The 22,636-nt window shown below is 45.3% G+C and overlaps 1 protein-coding gene and 2 long non-coding RNA genes across 3 annotated transcripts in view; all 3 read right to left on the bottom strand.

Annotated features, from left to right (window-relative positions):
* Positions 1 to 277: 277 nt before the first annotated feature.
* The window catches only part of lrp5 (low density lipoprotein receptor-related protein 5), a 37,670-nt gene continuing 15,311 nt past the window's right edge, over positions 278 to 22,636 (bottom strand). Inside the window, exons 12-29 of the mRNA XM_060060742.1 lie at positions 17,221 to 17,437; positions 15,831 to 15,984; positions 15,581 to 15,716; positions 15,230 to 15,474; positions 13,439 to 13,623; positions 13,144 to 13,292; positions 12,676 to 12,853; positions 11,828 to 12,024; positions 10,840 to 11,048; positions 10,303 to 10,493; positions 9,527 to 9,736; positions 8,996 to 9,121; positions 8,387 to 8,623; positions 7,328 to 7,438; positions 6,573 to 6,800; positions 6,035 to 6,177; positions 5,432 to 5,529; positions 278 to 4,225 (exon numbers count right to left, since the gene is read on the bottom strand). Of these exons, the coding sequence (XP_059916725.1) occupies positions 3,874 to 4,225; positions 5,432 to 5,529; positions 6,035 to 6,177; positions 6,573 to 6,800; positions 7,328 to 7,438; positions 8,387 to 8,623; positions 8,996 to 9,121; positions 9,527 to 9,736; positions 10,303 to 10,493; positions 10,840 to 11,048; positions 11,828 to 12,024; positions 12,676 to 12,853; positions 13,144 to 13,292; positions 13,439 to 13,623; positions 15,230 to 15,474; positions 15,581 to 15,716; positions 15,831 to 15,984; positions 17,221 to 17,437 (3,366 nt within the window). The 3' untranslated portion in view covers positions 278 to 3,873. The remainder of the gene's footprint in view (positions 4,226 to 5,431; positions 5,530 to 6,034; positions 6,178 to 6,572; positions 6,801 to 7,327; positions 7,439 to 8,386; positions 8,624 to 8,995; positions 9,122 to 9,526; positions 9,737 to 10,302; positions 10,494 to 10,839; positions 11,049 to 11,827; positions 12,025 to 12,675; positions 12,854 to 13,143; positions 13,293 to 13,438; positions 13,624 to 15,229; positions 15,475 to 15,580; positions 15,717 to 15,830; positions 15,985 to 17,220; positions 17,438 to 22,636) is intronic.
* LOC132464426 (uncharacterized) lies at positions 16,069 to 17,016 on the bottom strand. Its single transcript, XR_009527259.1, has 2 exons — positions 16,698 to 17,016; positions 16,069 to 16,636 (listed from the first exon to the last, which is right to left on the bottom strand). It is a non-coding gene; the product is annotated as an uncharacterized LOC132464426 (long non-coding RNA).
* On the bottom strand, positions 18,126 to 21,564 carry LOC132464425 (uncharacterized). Its single transcript, XR_009527258.1, has 2 exons — positions 19,543 to 21,564; positions 18,126 to 19,417 (listed from the first exon to the last, which is right to left on the bottom strand). It is a non-coding gene; the product is annotated as an uncharacterized LOC132464425 (long non-coding RNA).

Raw genomic sequence — 22,636 nt, forward strand, 5'->3', positions numbered from 1 at the left:
TGTCATCAAGTGAGATACACTTTTATTAAGATTACAAATGTTTAAGCTAAGACCCCTTGATTTGGGCAGGTTTATTGATACACAGTTGATACACAGATTTGTATGGGATCTAATGATATGTCGTTAGGCTACGGAACTAGGGAACCCTAACTAGCAGAACTGTGTGTGGATATGCCCAGTGGCCATTCTACTAAAACAGTAAACATTCAGACTCTTAAACAGTCTGACTGTTCTGTAAACTAACCATCCAGTCAATAAAACAAGTCAACAAAACACATTCTTTAAAATATAACCTTTATTATACAAAAATGCTTATGATAAAAAAATCTCAACAATGAGAAGATTTGTTCGAGGAACATAGTTTTACTGGCACAGTGGTTTGAGGAAAATGTTTATAGATCTAAAAGAGTTGGGCTGCCATGATTGCTATTCTAATTAAATGTTACCTATAGCAACAAGTAAATTCCAGCTAATTAGCAGCAACAACCTGAAAAACCCAAAGCTCCCTTCACTTCACACCCAAAAGCAAGACAACTTTTGAAACACACTATAGGGTTTAGGTTTGGAGAAGGAGTCACAGAAAAAGACAGACCAAAGGTGACAAGCAAGACAAATGTGATACATAAAGATCTCTTGTAAAAGATCTCTTTGAATGGTTTCGGTAGCTCCTGTTTAATCTTTAATCTGTGTTGGGTCAAGATTTGGAGGTGTTTGGATACAACGACCCAAAAGAAAATACTCAAAAGAACAAAATACAGAATCATAATTTGGAAATAATTGTCTCTTTCCAAGATATGTAATTATGCCAAATAGGCAAACCAAGAACCAGCTAACATGATGACATATACAATTACAAAACACATCTAAAGACCTTTAGAATAGAAACAAATGTACATTAGAAATATAATCTACAATAGATTTATTTTACTGCAAATGTTAAATGTATTTTCATGCTCTGATCATATATTGTATGTGGTAATTGCGGAAAAAACATCCTGTTTTAAAATAATAGTTGTAACCTTTTTGGACTTTGACACCAGAACACTATTAAATACTATTGAGCTCAATGTTGCTTTTACATATTATACTGATAATGCTTATACAATTACAATGAAGACCACATGACAACATATTTCTGCATCTTCTACAATAGGATGCATCTTTTTGTTTGAAAACTTGCTATAAGAACACAAACTTAATCCAATAAGAACTAAATAGTTTGCCCCACCAATGTTGGCTCTTTCTAAATCAGAATTCACCAACTGTTGTTTTGCCCACTACTAGTGAATGTGAGCTGGAATTAGCACATTGTAACACAGATTAGTGTTATCCTACCGATGATGTGTTGCAATAGTATATACAAGACAAAAAATAAAAAGTTTCCCTGTTCATCCATCTTGAGTTTTTAAGTGCCATGATGTTTTTATCTTTCATCTTGTCTTATAACAGTTGCAGGGATGACATGCTATGCATTTGTCCAAGTGCCGGATGAACATTCTGAGCAAGTCTTCAAAGTGGTTGGAATCTGGTTGGATACATGCTGGCAACCGTGGATCAGGTCTGCTAACATCGCTTATTTAGCTTGTGCCATCCTCCACCATGACTTATTCAGGTGGTGACATCATCCGACATGGCTTCGTAGACTGGAGACATCATGCAACATCGCCTAATCAGCTGGTGACATCATATAACTTCGCTTTAACAGCTGGTGTCCTGATATCAATCAACTCACACCTATTGACGCCCACAACATACAATGGACGTTTTATGGAGCGGTTACTAAAAGGCTGAATGCTTTAGAATGACGTTATCCGAAGCCCTCTACATTTGCAGAGCGACCCAAATTAAGCATTTTTAACTTGCAATTTAATATTTAAATAAAAACGTACATATGTCACAACGTACAGACAAATATAATTTTGCATTCTCAAAAATTACTATGTGATTATTTTATTTTTTTATGAACCATAAAATAGATTTAAGATCCATTGTCAGAATGAAATTTAAAATTTGGACACTTCTGTATTGTATAAATGAATAATACATAATATATAGTATGTACACACTAGCAGCCAGCATACTTAAACAGAACAATGTGACCTGTGGCGATGGGAACAGGTTCTAATTCACAATACAAATTGCTAACTACCTAATTACAGTTATGTACAAACATTACATTTCATTTGGTATTGTTTTGTCATGTAGTAGGGTTGATTACCAAATAATTTTATATGTACATATCTGGTGAAACACACATTATCGCATTCGCAATGTCTTTTGTTGAAATTGGCACGAAGGGACGTCACTTTTCAAAGTCCCATCGCTGGCTCTAATCCGAGCCCATCCCAAACAGAAGTAGGATGATGAAGCTTACAGACTTGTTTGTGCGCTGCTGTCACAGTGGTTTGATTTGAGAACTTTGATGCTTCCTCTTTCCTTTTCTTCTACACTTTCAACACATGCCAACCAAGCTGATTGAATGTTGTTCTTTTTTTCAAATCTCTCATCAATTGAAATTCAAGGGACATATACATGTAAAATGTGAATATATTGAAGACGAAGTACACAGAAGGTTTCACCCATTGAGCTTGTGACGATCTCACCCATCAAACACTCCTCCATAGACCACGCCGCCACGGCGGACCACTGCCCTGACCCAGGACGGTGATACTTCTGTCCCCTACAACACTCACCGTCCGGACCCCATTCAACCACTTCCATCTTCATGTATCTATCCCAATATCAACTGAGATATCTTCAATATGTGTTGATATGGATACATTGTACATAGTTCTCTGCACCACGTCACCCCCCCCGCTGAGAGGATGAAAGAAAGGCTGGCTGAGAAGCTACTAGGGCTGAACGATTTGGGGAAATAATCTAATTACGATTAGGTGGACCAATATTGCGATTGCGATTTAATGTGCGATTTTTATAATTTATTAAGTTCCTTGTGTTGTGTATTATTCACTAAAAAATAAATAAATCATTCTTTAGTATGACCAACACAACATTGGAAGCATTCAACATAAAAACTGCTCTTTTCTTTAGGCCATGCCGATGTGTTGAAATTAATTTATATTATAAACTTTTTTATTCAACTTTTGAATTGTAAAATAAAAATAAAAATAGTTGAATCGTACTGATTTCCACTCAGTAACGCTAACAAATCACTTTTTTTTTCTTAAATCGCAGCCTTTGCGATTTGCATTCCGCGTTCCATTACATCGCGATTTCGATTTGAATCCAATTAATCGTTCAGCCCTAGAAGCTACAGAGATAAATTGAGGTGGAGAAGGGGGCATATGAGATAAAGTGGGTGGAGAAATGGGTGATGATAGGAAGGGAGGCTGAGAAGGTGGACGATGAGAGAGTGGGCGGAGAAGCTGGGGGATGGAATGCTAGGAAGAGGTCCCCAGGTCAACCCAAATGTGGAGCAGCGTTCAGCAGCGTGGAGCTGCTGATGACCTCTGATTACCCGTCCTCTGGGAGATTAGGATGCCAGGATTTTTAAACACAGTATAAATAATCCACCTGTTCTTCAGCCGACTGCCACTAGGTGAGCAGGCGTTCAGTTTCTGAGTGGAAGGCCCGATTGGCCGACGTACGCCACCGTACGCGTTAGCAAGGCAATTGAGCCACCGCCTGACTCCAGCAGTAGACAATCAAACCATATCATTGCGAGTACGACCATTGATCTTCCCCCGATAGCACCCGAATCATTGTTCTATTTTCTGTACTTTCTTATAACACCCTCCCTCTGGTTCTCTTCTGGTTGTGTTCATCGCCCCAGCACCAGAAGTCCCTTTCCAACAGGTTTCACCCGTCGGCCTGGCTTGTTGTTTACCACCTCGACGGGGGCCGCAGCGCGGGTCAGGAGGAGTCGGTGCAGGGGGACGGCGGCGGCGGACAGAGGTGGAAGTAGGAGCGCTCGGTGGACGGCGAGGGCGGGCAGCTCTCCTCGGCCGACAGGTACTGGGAGAGCGGCGTGGGCGGCGGAGGGTAGGGGTCCGAGTCCGAGTTCAGGTCCATGTAGTACTTGTTGTGCTTGGAGTGGTGGCCGCCGTGGCCCACCGACACCTTCCAGCGGCTGGGCCCCCCCGAGGCGCTGCCGGGGCCCATGCTGCTGCCCGGGAGCCGCCGGGGGCCGTAGTCGCTGTCGCACACGTCCGTGCTGCAGGGGGTGGTGGGGGGGGCGGCGCCCCGCACTGCGTGGTGGTAGGGCCTGGGGAGGGAGGGAGGGAGGGAGCAGGGGGTCAGAGCCCCGTTTGGGGAGAGCGTCGTGCCCCCGGCCAGCGCTGCCCTCATCGTACTCCAACTACCTGATGGCTCATGTGCAGCTGGCTGGTTTGTGTGATCTCCTTGTAACTCATGTTGTACGTGATAACATCCATCAAATCCAATCTTATCTTATCAAGGGTCGGTCCTGGGGTTGGGTTTTATTTGCAAATAAACTAGCAGTAAGGTGGTGCACAATCGATCTAATCTATGTCTGCTCAGATGCCATTGTTCGGTGTCTCTGTCCTCTGTGTTAAGGGGTCTAAAGCTGCAGGACTCAATATCTTGGAATCGGACACTTGGTGGTACATCAAACACTATGAACACCAGGGCAGTGGGTTTTTATTTATGTAGTACATTTTTCGGAGTGTATCTCTACTACCGTCCTATACTTGCTGCTGTGACACACACATTTCCCATCTGTGAGCCTCCAGTATAAGTCTTATCTTATCTCATCTATGTTAGTTAGCTACACACTTGAACTTTGAGCCTGTTTTTGTCTGACAATAGGGCAGGTTGTGATCGTCATCATATAGGGTTAACCATTCACCTCGAACAGCCGTGGATATGTGATTGCCAGGGTAACCTTCTGGCGCCTAGCTCCCTTCAGTGCTCTCCATTTTATGAAATCTGATCCTATATTAACAGGACTGCTACATCCGTCCATTACTTGTAGCTTTGGTGTGTAGGCGCACATACGGGGAGCATTGATTTATTTACATATGGAGTGCTGTGGTGGCAGCAGTCCTCCTATACTAATGCGGTCTGTTTGCACTGGGCCTTGGTTATCAAAAAGGGACCGGGAGAGCTGGCAGTACAGGTTTCAAAACAAAAACAACAGAGTAGTCCCCATGGCAACAGTCACATTGTTACAGGGTGGTGAGGGAAATCAGTTGAGGCCGGCTTTCAAAAGCAGCTTGTACCCAAATATTTGAAAATGCTGGAGTCTTAATCAAGTTATACAGATTTAAAGATTATAATATCTATTTATTGTCAACATGTATGAGTTTGCTGCCCTCTAAAGGGTCAATAAATATCTTGTTTAGAACTCATCCATGGGATTGATCACGACTGAGACTTGGAACGTTGCCAAGTACCAAGGTCCAACTCCACGTTCCGATGACGTGGGTCAGCCTGTGTGTGCGTATGTTACCTGTATGATCTGGTAGTTGACGGGCTATTGGAAGAGTAGAAGACCTCTGCATTGTAGAGGGATCGGTCAGTAGCAGGGGAGGGCGGAGGGTTTAGAATCTGTGCACACCAAGAAAAGTGCAAAATGGCATCAACTTACAGATCTGAAGCATCAATGTATTCTTTATTATATTTGTGTAAATAGCCAAATACATTTATTATAATTTATGGTAGCAATTTAATCAAATAAATATTCATGAATTAATCATGAATTGAAAATTACAATAATTGCAACTTCTGGCCAAAGATCATCTGGAGAATGGCTTTGTATTTTGCATGTGTGTGTGCGTGTTTGGTTTTGTGTGTGTGTGTGTGTGTGTGTTTGGTTTTGTGTGTGTGTGTGTGTGTGTGTGTGTGTGTGTGTGTGTGTGTGTGTGTGTGTGTGTGTGTGTGTGTGTGTGTTTGGTTTTGTGTGTGTGTGTGTGTGTGTGTGTGTGTGTGTGTGTGTGTGTGTGTGTGTGTGTGTGTGTGTGTGTGTGTGTGTGTGTGTGTGTGTGTGTGTGTCTGTGTCTGTGTCTGTGTCTGTGTGTGTGTGTGTGTGTGTGTGTGTGGCTGCAGGGCCTACCTGAGGGTAGAAGGCTCCCTTGGTGGAGGAGGAGCTGCTGGAGGAGGCCCCGGTCACGTGGTTCCTGTCGTAGAGTGGGGCGCCGCTGCTGCTGCTGCCCATCAGGCTGACCGAGCTCATGATGGACTTGCCACAGGCGATACCTGCACACACAAAGAGAACCAAGGACACCTGGTTAGAGAGATATCAGCACCACATCAGTCCGAATGACAGTCTAAAATTAGTCTTCACACACACACACGCTGCTTTCCTGTCTTTTTTTGTCACCTTGGCGGTGCATTCTGCAGAGCGCCCTGGTCTAAAACAATTGCAGAGCAGTGAGCCCCTCGGTGATTAAAGCTCACTTCCAATAGAGCAACTTTAAACGAAGACCAAGCAGTAAACAAACAAAGTGTTCAACAAAAGGGCGACTCAAGCATACTCGACTACCCTGTAACAGTCGGACGTCCGCCCAACGCCAAATGTTGTTCCCCTGCATCTGTCTGACGGAGTCTAGCCTTTGGCTGGCCGACGCGGGGCCCCCGGGGGGGCCGCCTACCTTGGAAGGTGCCGTGCTGCGACGTGCTGGGGTCGATGAAGTCGAGCGGCACGTGGGGCGTGCCGCTGATGTACTCGTGGGGGAAGGAGCCCGCGGTGCCCTTGTAGCGGCGGCACACCAGGCGCTGGCACACGAAGTACACGATGATCACAAACACCAGCAGGATGAAGGCGATGAACAGGCCGATGGTGGAGGAGCTGGAGGGCAGGTCGCTGGACAGAGGGGGGTCTGGTCCCGGGGAGGGGAGAGGGGACATTGGGGAATCAGGGTCAGTGTGAGTGGAGGCCTGTTTTGTGTGCCCCAGTGACCAGACAGGACGGACAGCACGAGACAGACAGCACCGGACACACGTGGAGACAGGGCCAGACCAACGGATAGACGAGACATGCATAGACATCAACAGACAGACATGTAGGACCGGACAGACCGAGAAAAAGACAGCACCGAACAGACGGACAGACAGAAGAAGACAGTAAGATAGACTGGACTAGGCAAGCAGACAGACAGGCAGACAGTCAGACAGACATACAGATATATCTTAATTCATCCCTGAGGGGGATATATTATCCAACCGATAATATATCAATGGCTGTAGTTTGATGGATTCATTAAAATAATTTCTTGTTAATTAAGTGTTCTGGACTAAATTGGGGACCTGTATGAAGTTTAACACAAGGCCAGTTTAACCAATAAGATGCAGTAACTAATGTCTCAAGGGCATTTATTGTGATTTCACTGCATATATATATACATACCACAGCCAAGCTCGTCTGAGCTATCCGGGCAGTCAGAGTATTGATCACACTGCTGCTTCTTGGTGATGCACTTGTTGTCCCCACAATGGAACTGGTTGAGAGAACATATAACTGTAAGGAGAGAAGGCAGGGCAGTGGGTAAGAGTTGGTTCAACAGCAGTGTCTGTGGATAATGCTAATGTGTAAACATCTCTCTCTATCTACCAAACCCGAGCGAATCACAGAGAAACTGTCTGTGTACAAAGCAGGGGGTCAGACACATAAGGGTCAAGTAAAACATGGGTTAGGGTGTGTGTGTGTGTGTGTGTGTGTGTGTGTGTGTGTGTGTGTGTGTGTTAGGGCCCGACCGATTTATCGGCCTGCCGATTTAATCGGCCGATTATAGCCTTTTTGAAAATAATCGGCATCGGCCAAAAAGACGCAGATTACAACCGTTTTTTTTTTATTTTTATTTTTTTATAAATGTTATTGCGATTAGTATCCTGCAGATTGCGCTCCTACTCGCCTTGCTAACTAACAAATTTAGCTGGAGTAAAAAAGAGGAGATTGAATTTTACCGTACAACATGAAAGCACGCTCGCTCAGGCAGCTGCGCGCTCACCTCACCAATGTACACAAGACGCGTTATTTGAGCATGTTGTGCCTGTTTTTCTTTAGGTCCCAGGCCATGTTAATTTGTTATACTGTAGACTCTAACGGTGAGACCATACTGCTCAGCACGCACGTGTTAGTCACTGCTCACGAGCGCAGCACATTGGGAGTTAGTTATTTATTTTACATTTTACATTACACTCATTTTTGACTGTAAATGTATTCTAAAACACTCAAAGGTTCTGCATTCAATTCACATATTCGTCAAAAGTGTTTAAAGTATATTTAAGGTATCAAAAACTACGTTTTATATGTTGTTGTTGTTTTTTTTTTTTTTTTTTTTGTTTTTTTTAATCGGCCGATTAAATCGTAATCGTAATTTTTCTCTGAAAATAATCGGCATCGGCACTCAAAAATCAATATCGGTCGGGCCCTAGTGTGTGTGTGTGTGTGTGTGCGTGAGCCTACCATCACATTCGAGCTCGTCCGAGTGGTCGGTGCAGTCGGGCTCCCCGTTGCAGTGCAGATTGCCGTCTACGCAGCCGCCCTTGTCACACTGGAACTGGGACGGGAGGCACACCGGGCAGCCCTCCTCGTCGCTGTTGTCGTCGCACTCGGCGAAGCCGTCGCAGCGCCACGCCTTGGGGATGCAGTCGATGTCCCCCGTGGAGCAGGTGAACTGCTCCGTGGAGCAGGTGGGGGGCTCTGGAGGGGGCGGGGGGCAGAGTGAGACACAGAGGCAGACGCATTTGAACCCGAGGTGGGAAAGTGCTGCGGTGTGTATTTGGGCCTTGATCTGCATTGTTTCTGTTAATGTCTCTATCCTCTGCTGCTCTGTCACACATTTCCCTCTCAGGATATTTTTCATACAAATTATGAACATTAACATTGATTTCAGCTTCTTTTAACAAATTGGTGTCTTTAGCAACATTATGATTCGGAGGAGTATACCGGCAACTCGATTTTGTTTGATAAAAATAAAGAAAGTCTTTAATCCATTGAATGGCAGAGGTTGAATGGGAGCTAGGCGCAGGCTTTATCCATGTCCACTACACAGCGGGCGTCCTGATTGGTTACCTCCACAGTGGAGCAGGTCCTGCAGGAGCACCAGGTGCACGGGACACGAGCAGCGCGGCGTCCCGTCACCCTTGGCGATGCAGATGTGAGAGCAGCCACCGTTGTCGCGGGAACAAGGATGGGATGCTGGGAAGAGAGGAAGAACCACATTCGCCGTTGTTGTTAGTCACTAGGAAAGCAAAACTGAGGAGTTAATAACATTTGACTATTTGCGTGAAAGCTAAGATTGTGTATTTTTCAGTCCTAACCATTGTGGGATGGGAGAACCTTTTGTGGGATGGGAGAACCAGCCCAATAATCAAAACAAGTGTTGTTTCATGACATGTTGTTTCATGACATATTGTATCACATGCCCAGGAAACATCTTCCAGGATCATCATTTGAGCTGCCATCTTCAGTTGGTAACTATGTGTAATCATATCAGCCAAAGTAACCTCATGGCTGCACAAAGCTAAACCTACGCTCAAACATGAGAAGCCGACACCGAGGTGAGTAGAAGGAGCTTAGGTAATGTCTCGTATAGTTCCCTACCAAACTCCAGCGGGTCCATCTCCTCCACGGCGTGGATGGAGGTCAGGTAGGAGATGCGGCCCTGGATGCGGGTGCGCTTGTCTCCGCTCACTTTGTCCACCCTCTCGATCATCTGCTGCTGCCGGTCGATCCAGTACAGGTGGTCCCCCAGGATACTGAGGCCCATGGGCTGCAGGATGTTGGAGTCCTGCAGGACGACCCGGTTGGCTCCTGGCAGAGGCAGCGAGGGGGAGACACAGGTGGTATAGAAAACTGCATGTACTGAAAATAGACCCATCCTGTATTTTGAACTTAGTGCATGGCGGTGCATGTAAACGGCAAATGTTTCAATTTAATGAAGGCAGACCACACACCTCACTGTGTCATTGATTGCATTTCATTTTTTCTGAAGCTAGAAATTGATACCTAGAGGTACATTGACACTGACACTAAAATGGGTTCTGCAGTCCCACTCCCCAGTATTGGAGAGTTGCCTCCGCCAGGTTGAGGACACTGAACGAACACGAGGGCAGGACGAGCCGACCGAAACGTTATATTGTGCAATCATTATATTTTGACAATAAAAATAAACTATGAATCCTACACTATAAGATGATCAGTGTATGGAATCATAAGCAATTTATTATTTTTATTTGCAAATGTGACAATTTTTCATATTAAATGTATATTTCTTATCATTTCTGAATATATATTTTTAAACCATATTCTATCCTCAATGTAAAAAAGGCATAAAGTTCAGCACATGAATCAACACCGAGGTGGAGGGAGGCGTGTACCCGTGAGGTCGCTGCTCTCGATGCGTTTTAGGTCGGCGTCCACCCAGAACAGCTTGGCCAGCTTGTTGTCCAGAGCCAGCGCCACGGGCCGGATCAGCCCCGTGGTGAACAGGGACTCCCTCTCCGTGCCGTCCAGGCTGGCCCCCTCGATCTTGGCCGAGCGCTCCTGCACCGTGGTGAAGTACATGTACCTACCAACAGAGGGAGTTTCACCAGGGAGCACACTGCAGTGGGTTTCTTTGTGGCTGGTATTGCAGTTGTTCGTACTCATGACTATGTCAAAGGCTTTCCAGTTTTCCTACGTGTTCTGTTTTGCAAAAAAAAAAAAACAAGAGCGTCTGGACTGTTTTTAGAAAGGTTGTGTCCGACATCAAATTCAACCCTATACGAAGCGAGCAGAGAAATAAACAGTGGCAATACATTTGTGCTCTGCCTGCTCTGCTCCATTGAGACAACAGGATCCTATATCTCTCTTGGGGTCCACTCTCTCTGTGCTTTGTGCTCAGTCAACCGTGCGCTCCGGGCCCGCCCGCTCACCCTTTCTCGGCGTTGACCACGATGGCGCGGGGCTTGTCCGTGTCGTCCTTGAGGACCACGCCCACGGCGTGGCCGTCCATGCGCTGGGCGTTGATGGTGTTGGAGCTCTCGCAGGTCCAGTACACGTGGCGGCTGTACGCGTCCAGGCTCAGGTCGTGAGGCAGCTTGTCCGCCGGCTGGGCCGCCCCCCCGCCCACCACCGTGGCCGCCTGCAGGGACGGGAGGAGACGAGAGTTAGGCATCACATTATATATATACTGTATATACACACGTATCACGTTATATATACTGTATACATATATATATATACTGTATATACACACGTATCACGTTATATATACTGTATACATATATATATACTGTATATACACACATATCACGTTATATATACTGTATACATATATACTGTATATACACACGTATCACGTTATATATACTGTATACATATATATACTGTATATACACACGTATCACGTTATATATACTGTATACATATATATATACTGTATATACACACGTATCACGTTATATATACTGTATACATATATGTACTGTATATACACACGTATCACGTTATATATACTGTATACATATATACTGTATATACTGTATATACATATATACTGTATATACTGTATATACACACGTATCACGTTATATATACTGTATACATATATATACTGTATATACACACGTATCACGTTATATATACTGTATACATATATATACTGTATATACACACGTATCACGTTATATATACTGTATATACTGTATATATATATATACTGTATATATACACGTATCACGTTATATATATACTGTATATAAATATATATACTGTGTATATATATATATATATAGATGGCAGCAAATAGAAAAATAGCCTTTGATCTGCGTTCTCCCAGGTGCTACGTGTGGAGCTCTGAAGGAGCGTAGAGTAGTCAATAGTCTGTAGCTCATTGCCCCCACTCCCTCCAGCGGTCAGTACCATGGTGCCGTCGTCGCGGGCCCGTCGGATGTTCTGCCGTCCGTCCAGCCAGTACACCATTCTGTCCAGCGGGTCGTAGCTCACGGCGCGGATGTTCTTCAGCACGTGGATGGGCAGGATGATGTCCGGGCTCTGCTCCCCCAGGACCATGCGGCTGATGCTCGACTTCTGGCTGAACAGCAGGAAGCTGGAGGGCGCTGCGGGGAGCGAGAGGAATCCACAACAATGCATTGTAAAAAACCCTCGAGTCAATCTGCCACACAACTACAGCTGAGTAATCAGCCAATCGCTCCATCGGTTGGTTTAATTTGATTACTGTGCATCGGTTCCCTGTCTGTTCCAAATTAGACAATACAACATTTGATTCTGAGGTCCCAATCCAATTAGATATGCCAGATCTATGCACTTAGAGCCTGTGTCCTATGAAAATGCTTTGAAAATGTAAAAATCCGAGGGTCGACTTTTCCTCATTGGGTATAATGGATTGTTGCAAGCACCCTGACACACAACTGATCTTAGAAATCTAATGGGCAACATTGACCCATTTGTTGTTAGCCGACCCTTAAGCCAATTCACCTACCTTTTAACAATAGTTCCTTGGTACGTCTCATTATTTGCTCAAGCGTTATCAAAATAATATGCTTGTGTAACATAGATTAATAGCACTTTTCTGAAAAATGATATACAATTGCATTGTGAGTCATTTAATATTCCCAAACCCTGATGTCCCTTATTATCCGAACAAGCTATGACCAGATGGCTCTCTCCTATGGATCTGCCTCTCCCAGATGCCTCCAGGAGGCGCCTCTCTAAGCCTGTTAACAGGGACTGTGACCAGGGAGACCTACAGCTGCAGTTGTGCCTGTCAGAGTCCAGGGTGTAGTGCGAGGCACAGCGGCACTGGGCGCCGGCGGGCGTGGCCAGACACAGATGGGTGCAGTCTCCATTGTTGAGGGAGCAGTCGTTGGCTCCGTCCTGCCTGGACGAGTGGAACACCAGGATGTCCAGCATCAGCTCCAGCTGGCCCTGGGGAAGGGGATGCGATCATATGTCCTCAATACACTTCCTACGCGTCTGGAGTTATAAAACAGGCTCCTTCGTCTTGGCCTCCGGTTTACTAAATCAAATTTTGACCTGAGTATGCGGGAGAAGGATTCATTGCACACTGGTTAACTCATCTTCAGGCGATCGGTCTATTAATGAGCTCTCCTGTAGAAAGCTGAAGCACTTCATCTGAGCTCTAGGCCTCCCACACAGAAACCTTGAGACACACAAGGGGGGGCTAAATAAGGACTCAGAGTGGGCGGGCTCCTCACCTGCAGTACCACCGTGCGGTTGAGCCCGCTGCGCTTGTCAGCTCGCTCAATGCTTCGCAGGTTGAAGTCGGTCCAGTAGATGAAGTCCCGATACTGGGTCAGGCCGAAGGGCTGAGGGAGTTCATCCACTACGATCTCCCTCTGAAGACCTGCAGGAGAACCAGGGCCATCAGAGACTAACAGACATGCTGGAAGACATGGAAATCAAAACCCTTCGAAAGAAAAACAAGTGTGTGAGAGTGTGTGAGCGGGTGTGTGTGAGAGAGCATGTGTGTAAGTGTGAGTGTGTCAATACCCTGCATGTTGGTGCTCTCGATCATGCACGTGTCCAGGTCGGTCCAGTACAGCCGGTGGTCCAGGTAATCTATGGTGAGGCCGTTGGCCCGGCCCACTTTGTCCACCAGGGTCCCGATGACGCTGCCGTCCATGTAGGCCCTGGCGATCCGCGGCCGACCGCCCCACTCCGTCCAATACATGTACCTGGAGGGAGGAGGACACTGACTGGGTCCTTTCTTTCTTTCGTTTTGAGGAAGACTTTTGAGCATTAACATGTTTCATTTTGTTTTTATTCCAAATAAATTAGGCATGATAAGCAATGAGGTTACTCTGTGTGTGTATATGGTGACTAATGTGTGTGTGTGTGTGTGTGTGTGTGTGTGTGTGTGTGTGTGTGTGTGTGTGTGTGTGTGTGTGTGTGTGTGTGTGTGTGTGTGTGTGTGTGTGCGTCCGTGCGTGTGTGTCTGTGTCTGTGAGAAAATGCCCCAGGGTGTATTTGTTGGCAGCTCAACACAATGACATCTCCTGGAATAACTTAATGACACCTGGATGAGTTACCAACAATGATTGTGTGGCAAATTCCCACACTAATGCACACAAACACACACACACACTCACACACACACACACACACACACACGTATACACCGTCTCGATCTGAAACATTGGAGGTTGGATTGTAGTAAGTACATTACTAGGATTGCAAAAAGAAAACTGCATTCCACTCTGGTGACACAGCTACACTCTAGTTACCTTATCCTGAGCGAGTGGGGAGGCAGACGAATGAGGTCATAGCGTCATGAAGTAAGAGAATAAATGCAGGTGTGGTGCAACTACAGAGGGTGCCATTGTAACAGCTCTGTTTATACAACGTGACTTAGCTGTGAGTTATCACCCTGGTGAGTACATCATTGCTACCAGATTAGTTAAACCAACAAAAATGTACATCCCTAAAACCAGGACATAATCTAACTAGCGACACACAGATGGGAGGTATGGTGGTGTGCCAGTTAGGACATGAAAATATACACCAGTCTGAATGTACAAAAAAAGGTGTTGTTTGGTAGCTTATTTTTCACCAGGCCTAGTTTTTTGTTTTTTCAGAAAATAAGTAAATAGATTATATCCCCACGACTGCAAGGGCTATAATATTTTATTTTGGAACCAAAGGAAATATAACACCTGTGATTGAGATTGTTGTGGAAGATTAAAATAAAAATAAATGTCATGTTTTAGATTGAATACCACTGCCACATAGTGAAAAATCTGTTGGTAGCTCTATAGGATCATAGCACAACATCTGAGTACCCGGGTCAATATTTGATGCGAATAAAGTGAAGTAGAGCAAAGATAGATAAATCTTAGTATAGGAAGGTTTAGGAAAAATCTCTAAATAAATCAATAAATCCAATGCGCAATTGACAATATAAACCTGATGAGACACAAAACCACCTTAAAGGCTAAACCCTCACAGTTGCACCATACGACCACCAGACGGCGATGAAGAACGTGTGTTCTTCTAATCTGAGGCATATCCTCTGAAACCAACTCTTCTCTACTATAGATTGATTGTAATCACCATGATAGTAGCAAAATGGTGTCCGTACACTGGCTTATCAATATACGATGGTTTTATGTGATCATTGACACATCCGGGTGGGATTTACAGGATGAAGAGGTTAATAATCCTTCATGTAATGACTTTATTCATTAAATCAATTGTCCACCACACTTAGTCATCCATTGATATCGTACGGAAAAATCCATTTAATTATCCAGCCCTAGTTGTGTGTCCATTGGGGGGCCTTACCCATTGGCTGGATCCAGGGCTAAGGACCGCGGGTTGTCCAGTGAGCGCGGGTTCTCCAAATCTTTGCACACCAGAACCTGGCGGTACTGGCCGTCCAGCCGGGCCACCTCGATGCGGTTTGTACCGGTGTCGGCCCAGTAGATGTTGCGGCCCATCCAGTCCACGGCCATCCCTTCAGGGTAGTCCAGGCCAAACTCAATGACGTGCTCCTGAGAGCTGCCGTTCATGTACGCTCGGCTGATCGTCTGAGGGACACAGATGATCAATGGGAATAAGGGGGATGTGTAACACACAAAGTTTACATTGAGGTACACCCTGTGTGTGTTTAAAGAAGTGTAACACACAACCCACCTTAGACTGGATATCTGTCCAGTATATTCTGTTCTCTGAGACGTCAAAGTCCAGAGCCGAGGCCTCTTTCACTCCGGTCAGAGGAATGGCCACGTCGTTACTGTTGGTGCCCAGTGATATACTTCTAATACTATCCCTGGAGAGACACACATCAAACACATTGAAGCAGGCGCACACCGTTGAGGGGAGACGTTGACACACCCATGCGTCCACATTGTTGGACGATGAGACAGTGATGAGGTAATGGCACCTGTTGGTGAAGAGCAGGAAGGCCTCGGGCACCACGCAGGTCTGCAGGTCTGGCAGCAGCTCCAGGCCCATGGGGCAGGCACAGCGGGCCCCTTGGGCGTGCCAGAAACACAGGTGACTGCAGCCTCCGTTGTCTGCCGCACAGCCGTTAGTACCTGAACAGAACACATTGAAGTCAGCCAGAATAATTCCCTTCACTTTTTACCTTTTTTTTAATAAATAAAAAAGTCCCCCCTCTAGTTGTTCTTATTTATTTTTTTATCTCGGCAATCTGCAACCGCAAACAGTTTTTTGTTTACCTCGACATTCAGCAAATCATAAAATGTGCTATCATGGCATCTACAGCGGAAAACTACATTTAAAGACCTATAATTATCACTATCTGTTATATGTATTGATCATTCATTTCAACAGCAGTTGGTAGAACAAGCCAATGTTTACTTGCCCTGCAGGACTTGACTAAAGGTTGCTTTCGATCAAATTTGAAGTTGTATCAATAAAAACATTTTGTTCTTCCAATAGAGAGATAGCCTACTTTTAGTTATCGCACATGGAAAACTCAAAAACGAAACTCTCCAAAACATGGATGCATTGAATAAAACCCACTTATCATAATCCGCCTCATCCACAAACTGCCCTTTAGAGTTATTACACGCGTATTCACTGGCTATTTGAGGTTGAGGGTTGAATCCATCCTCCTTTAACACTGGGGTGATGCTTGGAAAATGCAGCATATTTACGTCGCAAGTGATGCCGTAAGTGATGTCATAACTGATGTCGTAAGTGATGTTGTAACTTAGGTCGTTACTGATGTTATAACTGATGTCGTAAGTGATGTCGTAACTGAGGTTGTTACTGGCGTCGTTACTGATTGTCGTAAGTGATGCCGTAACTAATGTCGTAACTGATGAAAATGTTTGATGTGATTTTGTTGTTTAAGGCCGGGGCTTTCATTTTCCCAAACCTTCGCGGGTCATTAAGCTACGGAGGAAAAGCGTAACAGCAGTCGCTTCACAAACAGGCGACCATGGCTGCCGCTTCAAATGTAGAAGAAAGTGGGCAACTTCATGGAACTGACATGTCCTCCTCCTCCTCCTCCCCCTCCTCCTTCCCCTCCTCCTCCTCCTCCTCCTCCCCCTCCTCCCCCTCCTCCCCCTCCTCCTCCTCCTTCCCCTCCCCCTCCTCCTCCTCCCCCTCCTCCCCCTCCTCCTCCTCCTCCTCCTCCCCCTCCTCCTCCCCCTCCCCCTCCTCCCCCTCCTCCCCCTCCTCCTCCCCCTCCTCCTCCTCCTCCTCCTCCCCCTCCTCCTCCCCCTCCTCCCCCTCCCCCTCCTCCTCCTCCCCCTCCCCCTCCTCCTCCTCCCCCTCCCCCTCCTCCCCCTCCTTCTCCTCACCATGCGCCTCGGTCACTTTGGTGGCCTTGAGGCCCATCAGGTCGGGCAGCTGGTCGATGATGATCTCCCTCACGGCCGTGGCCTTGTGCACCCGCTCGATGCTGCGCCGCTGCCAGTCCGTCCAGTAGATGTAGTCGCCCAGGAGCGTGAAGCCAAAGATATGGGGGAGCTTATCCTCCAGCAGGGTCAGTCTGTTGCTCCCGTCCACATTGATGACCTGGAAGGGGATGGAGGAAAGGACAGGCAGAGCCGGTTACCCCAGAGGAGGATGGACAACCTGCGTCCGTCATGCTCCTTTCACAGCTCTGACAGATAGGCACTGGAAGGCCGGTCTAAAGGAGTGTATTAGTTATGGGGAGGCAAAGTCCCATAGTTATGGGGAAGCATTGTTGCATTTAGGCAAGGGAAATATCTGATTGTAGATTGTATCCAGATTAAAGATGATTAATAATAGGGGGCCCGGAATCATGGAATTGTAATGAAAGTAGACACAGCAAGGCGACAATTCGTGTGGCCATCTTGTGTGTTGTTCGGTGTGCATGATGTCACCCATTTATGTTGCCAACCACTCATTTTGCCAACTATGCATGTCACCAACCATCAACAATAAAATGAAAACAAAATGTTGACATGATTCCCTGGAATCTGACACACACACACACGCACACACACACACACACACACACACACACACACACACACACACACACACACACACACACACACACACACACACACACACACACACACACACACACACACACACACACACACACACACACACACACACACACACACACACACACACACACACACGCGTGCATATTGTTCCCATTAACCAATCTGACATTCAAGAACCTGACTTCCTATCCTGTGTCTTTCAGCTTTGTCTATGCATCTGCCTCTATGTGTGTGTGTGTGTGTGTGTGTGTGTGTGTGTGTGTGTGTGTGTGTGTGTGTGTGTGTGTGTGTGTGTGTGTGTGTGTGTGTGTGTGTGTGTGTGTGTGTGTGTGGGTGTGTGTGTGTGTGGGTGTGTGTGACTGTGAGAGCGAGTTGCTATTGAGAGGGCTACAATTAAGGCCTGTGCCCATTTCTCCCCTCAACCCTGCAGTCTGTACATGGTTGGACTGTGAGACTAAAGACACTGTAACGCAGCCTTTTATTTTTATATAGCGGAACACTATAAAACATTAAATACTGTAGCTGAAGCATACGTGCATATAGTGTTTCGCTATGACATCCTGACTTCTTATCTGGATGAAGAAAACATATCGCATCCCAGTAATAATTCTGGGGTCAGGATTTAGTAGTGGAGCAGTTGATATTGCACTTTCATTACACATAATGTTCCAAAATTCTGCTGATGAGAAGATCCATGCATGATGCTTTCTCTTCAGCCAGCTCAAAGCAATGCTTTCCACCGTAACATGCTGCATGTTGCAACAAAGGTTTGGCGAGGCATGAGCACTTAACAAACCATGGCGCACCGACAATACGAACACACAAACAGACATATGCTAAGATAACCTGGAGGCCATAGTGAGAAAGAAAGAAAGAAAGAAAGAGGGGGAGGGAGGGAGGAAGGAGAGAGGGTAACAATAGCGAGAGGGGGTCAAGGAAGGAAGAGAGGAGGGAGAAAGGAATAGGTTAACTTCAAATTAGGTAAAATAAAGAGAAGGGCCAAGAGATGTTGAGAGATATGGAATGAAGAAAAGTCCAGAAAAAAAGGGAATAGAGGTTGGGTGGCAAACAATTTGAAATTGAAAGAGAGAAGCAGAAAAGGGGTGTGTGTGTTATGTGTGTGTGGAGGGGGTGCGGAAGGCACAGTAACGCATGGCTACCAACAGACAGTGGATTCTCTGTTCACAACACACACACACACACACACACACACACACACACACACACACACACACACACACACACACACACACACACACACACACACACACAATGTTTCGGGGATGTATTGCAAAACCATGAACCTTAGGATTTGTCATAAATTACCTGAAATAGATGTCCTCCCTTAACTATTAACTATTATTGCCAACTATTATTTGTGAAAAAAATGAAAATGATTATTTTTTTACCCTTTAAATTACAGAAGAAAATCAATAGACCTACTCCTCCCCCAGCTCCCACCCTCACCCACCTCCCCCACCTCCTACTGCTCCCCCACCTCCTACTGCTCCCCCACCTCCTACTCCTCCCCCACCTCCTACTCCTCCCCCAGCTCCTACTGCTCCCCCAGCTCCTACTCCTCCCCCACCTCCTACTCCCCCCCCACCTCCTACTCCTCCCCCAGCTCCTACTGCTCCCCACCTCCTACTTCAGCTGGGCCTCTGGTCCGGGGGAAGCAGGGGGTTCCTGGTCGTTTTTTTTCCCCTTGTTTCTTTATTTTGCCGAGGAGGGGGTTCCTTTGCAAAATAAAGAAACAAGGAAAAAAAACTATTCATTTATCACAGTGACACAATTAGACATGGCCATCCCTGTGAAAAGATGGCCGGGAGACGCCTTTTCTCAGCCCTCTCCTCACTCTGTTCTTTGCCAGCTTTTTCAGAAAGAATTATGCGGTGGGAGACCGAATCTGGCTCCTTTATGTTGTATTTTGCGGTGTGAGAACGTCTTGTTTTTGATGGGCTGAGAGGTATGAAAAGGGGAGACAAAAAGGCAGAGCGACAGAGAGAGAGAGAGAGAGAGAGAGAGAGAGAGAGAGAGAGAGAGAGAGAGAGAGAGGATGGGGCGGGCCGATAAACAATGAAGTCCACATCTACACAGGGAGAAGTCAGATCCTTGCAGGACAGTTCACACACCGACACACGAGTGCACACAAACTACTACACATAACTAAATACCAAGTCACAGCCAACCCAACCACCAGATAAATATGTATGCTGGTTCACACACAGTTCGCTTCAGTCTAAAGATAACGCTTCAGGAGAACTGTAGATTTTCAAATGAAACAATTTCAAAACTCAAGCAAACTCAAGAAATCTCCACAAATCCATCCATATATATATATATATATATATATATATATATATATATATATATTATAGGTATTGTGGAAACCATCGACATGTGTAAGATGAGTATGATTCTCCCGCTTGCTTCAAACAGTCTTGAATATCTCCAGATGTATTGTCAAACTTGCAGTAAATTGATATTCAAATTGAATCGATTCTTATTTGTTTAGTCAAACATATGCTTTTACCATTATTGAAAATGTGAGTAATTAAGTAAATGCAATATGAACCTCCCAAATAACCGCAAGTGACCCCTTCCCCTCATTTCACAAAGGCAAGAAGCAAGCAACATTGGCCAGATAAAACTCCAGGATCAGATTATACTGTTGACTCATCCAACTCTAACAGTACGCTCCAATTCCTAGCTTGGAATCTAGTCAAACTCATATACGTATTTGTGTACTCATAACCAAAAAAACATTGTTTGTGAAGATGCTTGTTTAGTCTGCTGTGGAACTGTTAATATTGTCTCCGTGTGTGGTCCGAGTTGTGTTACAGCCACTACAGTTTCAATGTGAACCAAGTTGTGTTTACATAGCAGAAAGACAATCAAGCAATGTTGAATGTCAACGGCCCAATGAAAAGGGGAAAGAAAATGTGCAGCAAGCAGTAGTCTCACGAAGCAACATCTTCCCACTGCACAAGAGGAAACGAGGAGCGAGAGAGCTGATGTCTAAATGAGAGCTACAGACACTGCTTTGTGTTTTCTTCCAGCGGGAAGGAGAAAGCAGGAGAGAAATGGCAGGAGACAGTGGAAACTCTGAGCAATGACAAGGTGTTTTGGGGTTTTTTCCATCCTGAGGGCCTTACCTACACACAATCTCACACAAGCGCACATGCACACATGCACACAAGCTTTTTTTTTAAAAGGTTAATACACTTGTAATGACAACAACAGGCTGGACTAAATCCTTTTTGTCAGCTTGCCAAAACGTGCGTGTGTGTGTGTGTGTGTGGGGGGGAACAAGACAGGTCACTTCAGTTTCTGCCCAACTGTTTTTGTATGTGTGTCTGTGTGTGTGCGTGTGCGTGTGTGTTTGTGTGAGAATGGTATGTGTAGGTGTATACTGTCCTTAGATCGGCTCCTGGGTCTCATCATTATGGAGGACAGGGTTTTAAAAGGAGGCCCTAAGGTTTTGCAGAGCAATGTCATTCATCGTCTTTCATGGCGCAAAAAGGGGACAATGAACTCCAGATGATGGCTCTAATTTAAATCTTTATTGATAGACTCTCATCAACACAATCTCTGCCAGGCCACCTGCTGTTGTTTCTAGGGGGTGTTGAAAGAATGTCAAGAGTACTGTAGAAGGAAGTAGGATATCTATTAAAGCTATTTCAAGATCGAAAAAGTGCCGTAGGTATGATTTAAGAGATATTATTTGGCTTTTATTTGTAAGAAATGGAATAGATATTTGTGAGTGAAATACTCTCTGAGGATTTCTGCTCGGGTTGACTAGGCCTCCTTCTGCATCAGACAATTATGTTAGGGCACCTCTACCCTGATTGGTTCTGGGAATTCATCTGGCCTGTCATTCAGAGGGGCTTGAAAACAACACTTCTCACTGGAGGAGAAATGGTGGGACGGAGGGAGTAGAGAGTCTCCCTCTCTACTCACACTCTTTGGTTTTTTTCAAAAATCTTGTTGACTTCTGCTCTCTCCCTTTACAACACTAAAATCATACCTACAGCACCTTTGCTGGGTAAATCAAACTTCCCAATGGTGTCTGCATTGCAGCTTAATGAACACACATTGATGCTTTTCTCAATTTATGGCGGATTCAAAACCTCCTAAAAATGATGGTTTGCTAAGTAGATGTTCTCATACAGGTACCGATGCAATGTGTGGGGGCAATTCAATTTCACTCCTGTAGTTGATTTAATAGATTTCACAGACATACAGCAGTAAAGGACAACCATAATAGTAATGGTTGTTCTATGAATTCCAATCTTCTGTCTATATGCTAAAAATACAGATAATGTATCAGATGTCAAGCTGGACAGACATACAGACAGATAAAAAGACATGACAAAATACCTTATTTCTCTGCCGAGTGAATGAATGTGCCATGTGCAATAAATCTGCATAATCGCACAACAAAGCAGACATTTTGTGTGTGTGGGTGTGTGTGCGCATAAAGAAGGCAATACATCCATCAAAGTGGCCAACAGAGACATACACACACAAGCTCTCTCTCAGACACACACACACACACACACACACACACACACACACACACACACACACACACACACACACACACACACACACACACACACACACACACACACACACACACACACACACACACAAGCGGGCTCACATGCACACAGCTTTTCAAAGGAGGTGGTCTGAGTGCGGCGACTTCAGAAGCTATTTTCTTTCACCATGA

The sequence above is a fragment of the Gadus macrocephalus genome, chromosome 9, assembly GCF_031168955.1.
Source record: "Gadus macrocephalus chromosome 9, ASM3116895v1".
In the NCBI taxonomy this organism is placed as follows: domain Eukaryota; kingdom Metazoa; phylum Chordata; class Actinopteri; order Gadiformes; family Gadidae; genus Gadus; species Gadus macrocephalus.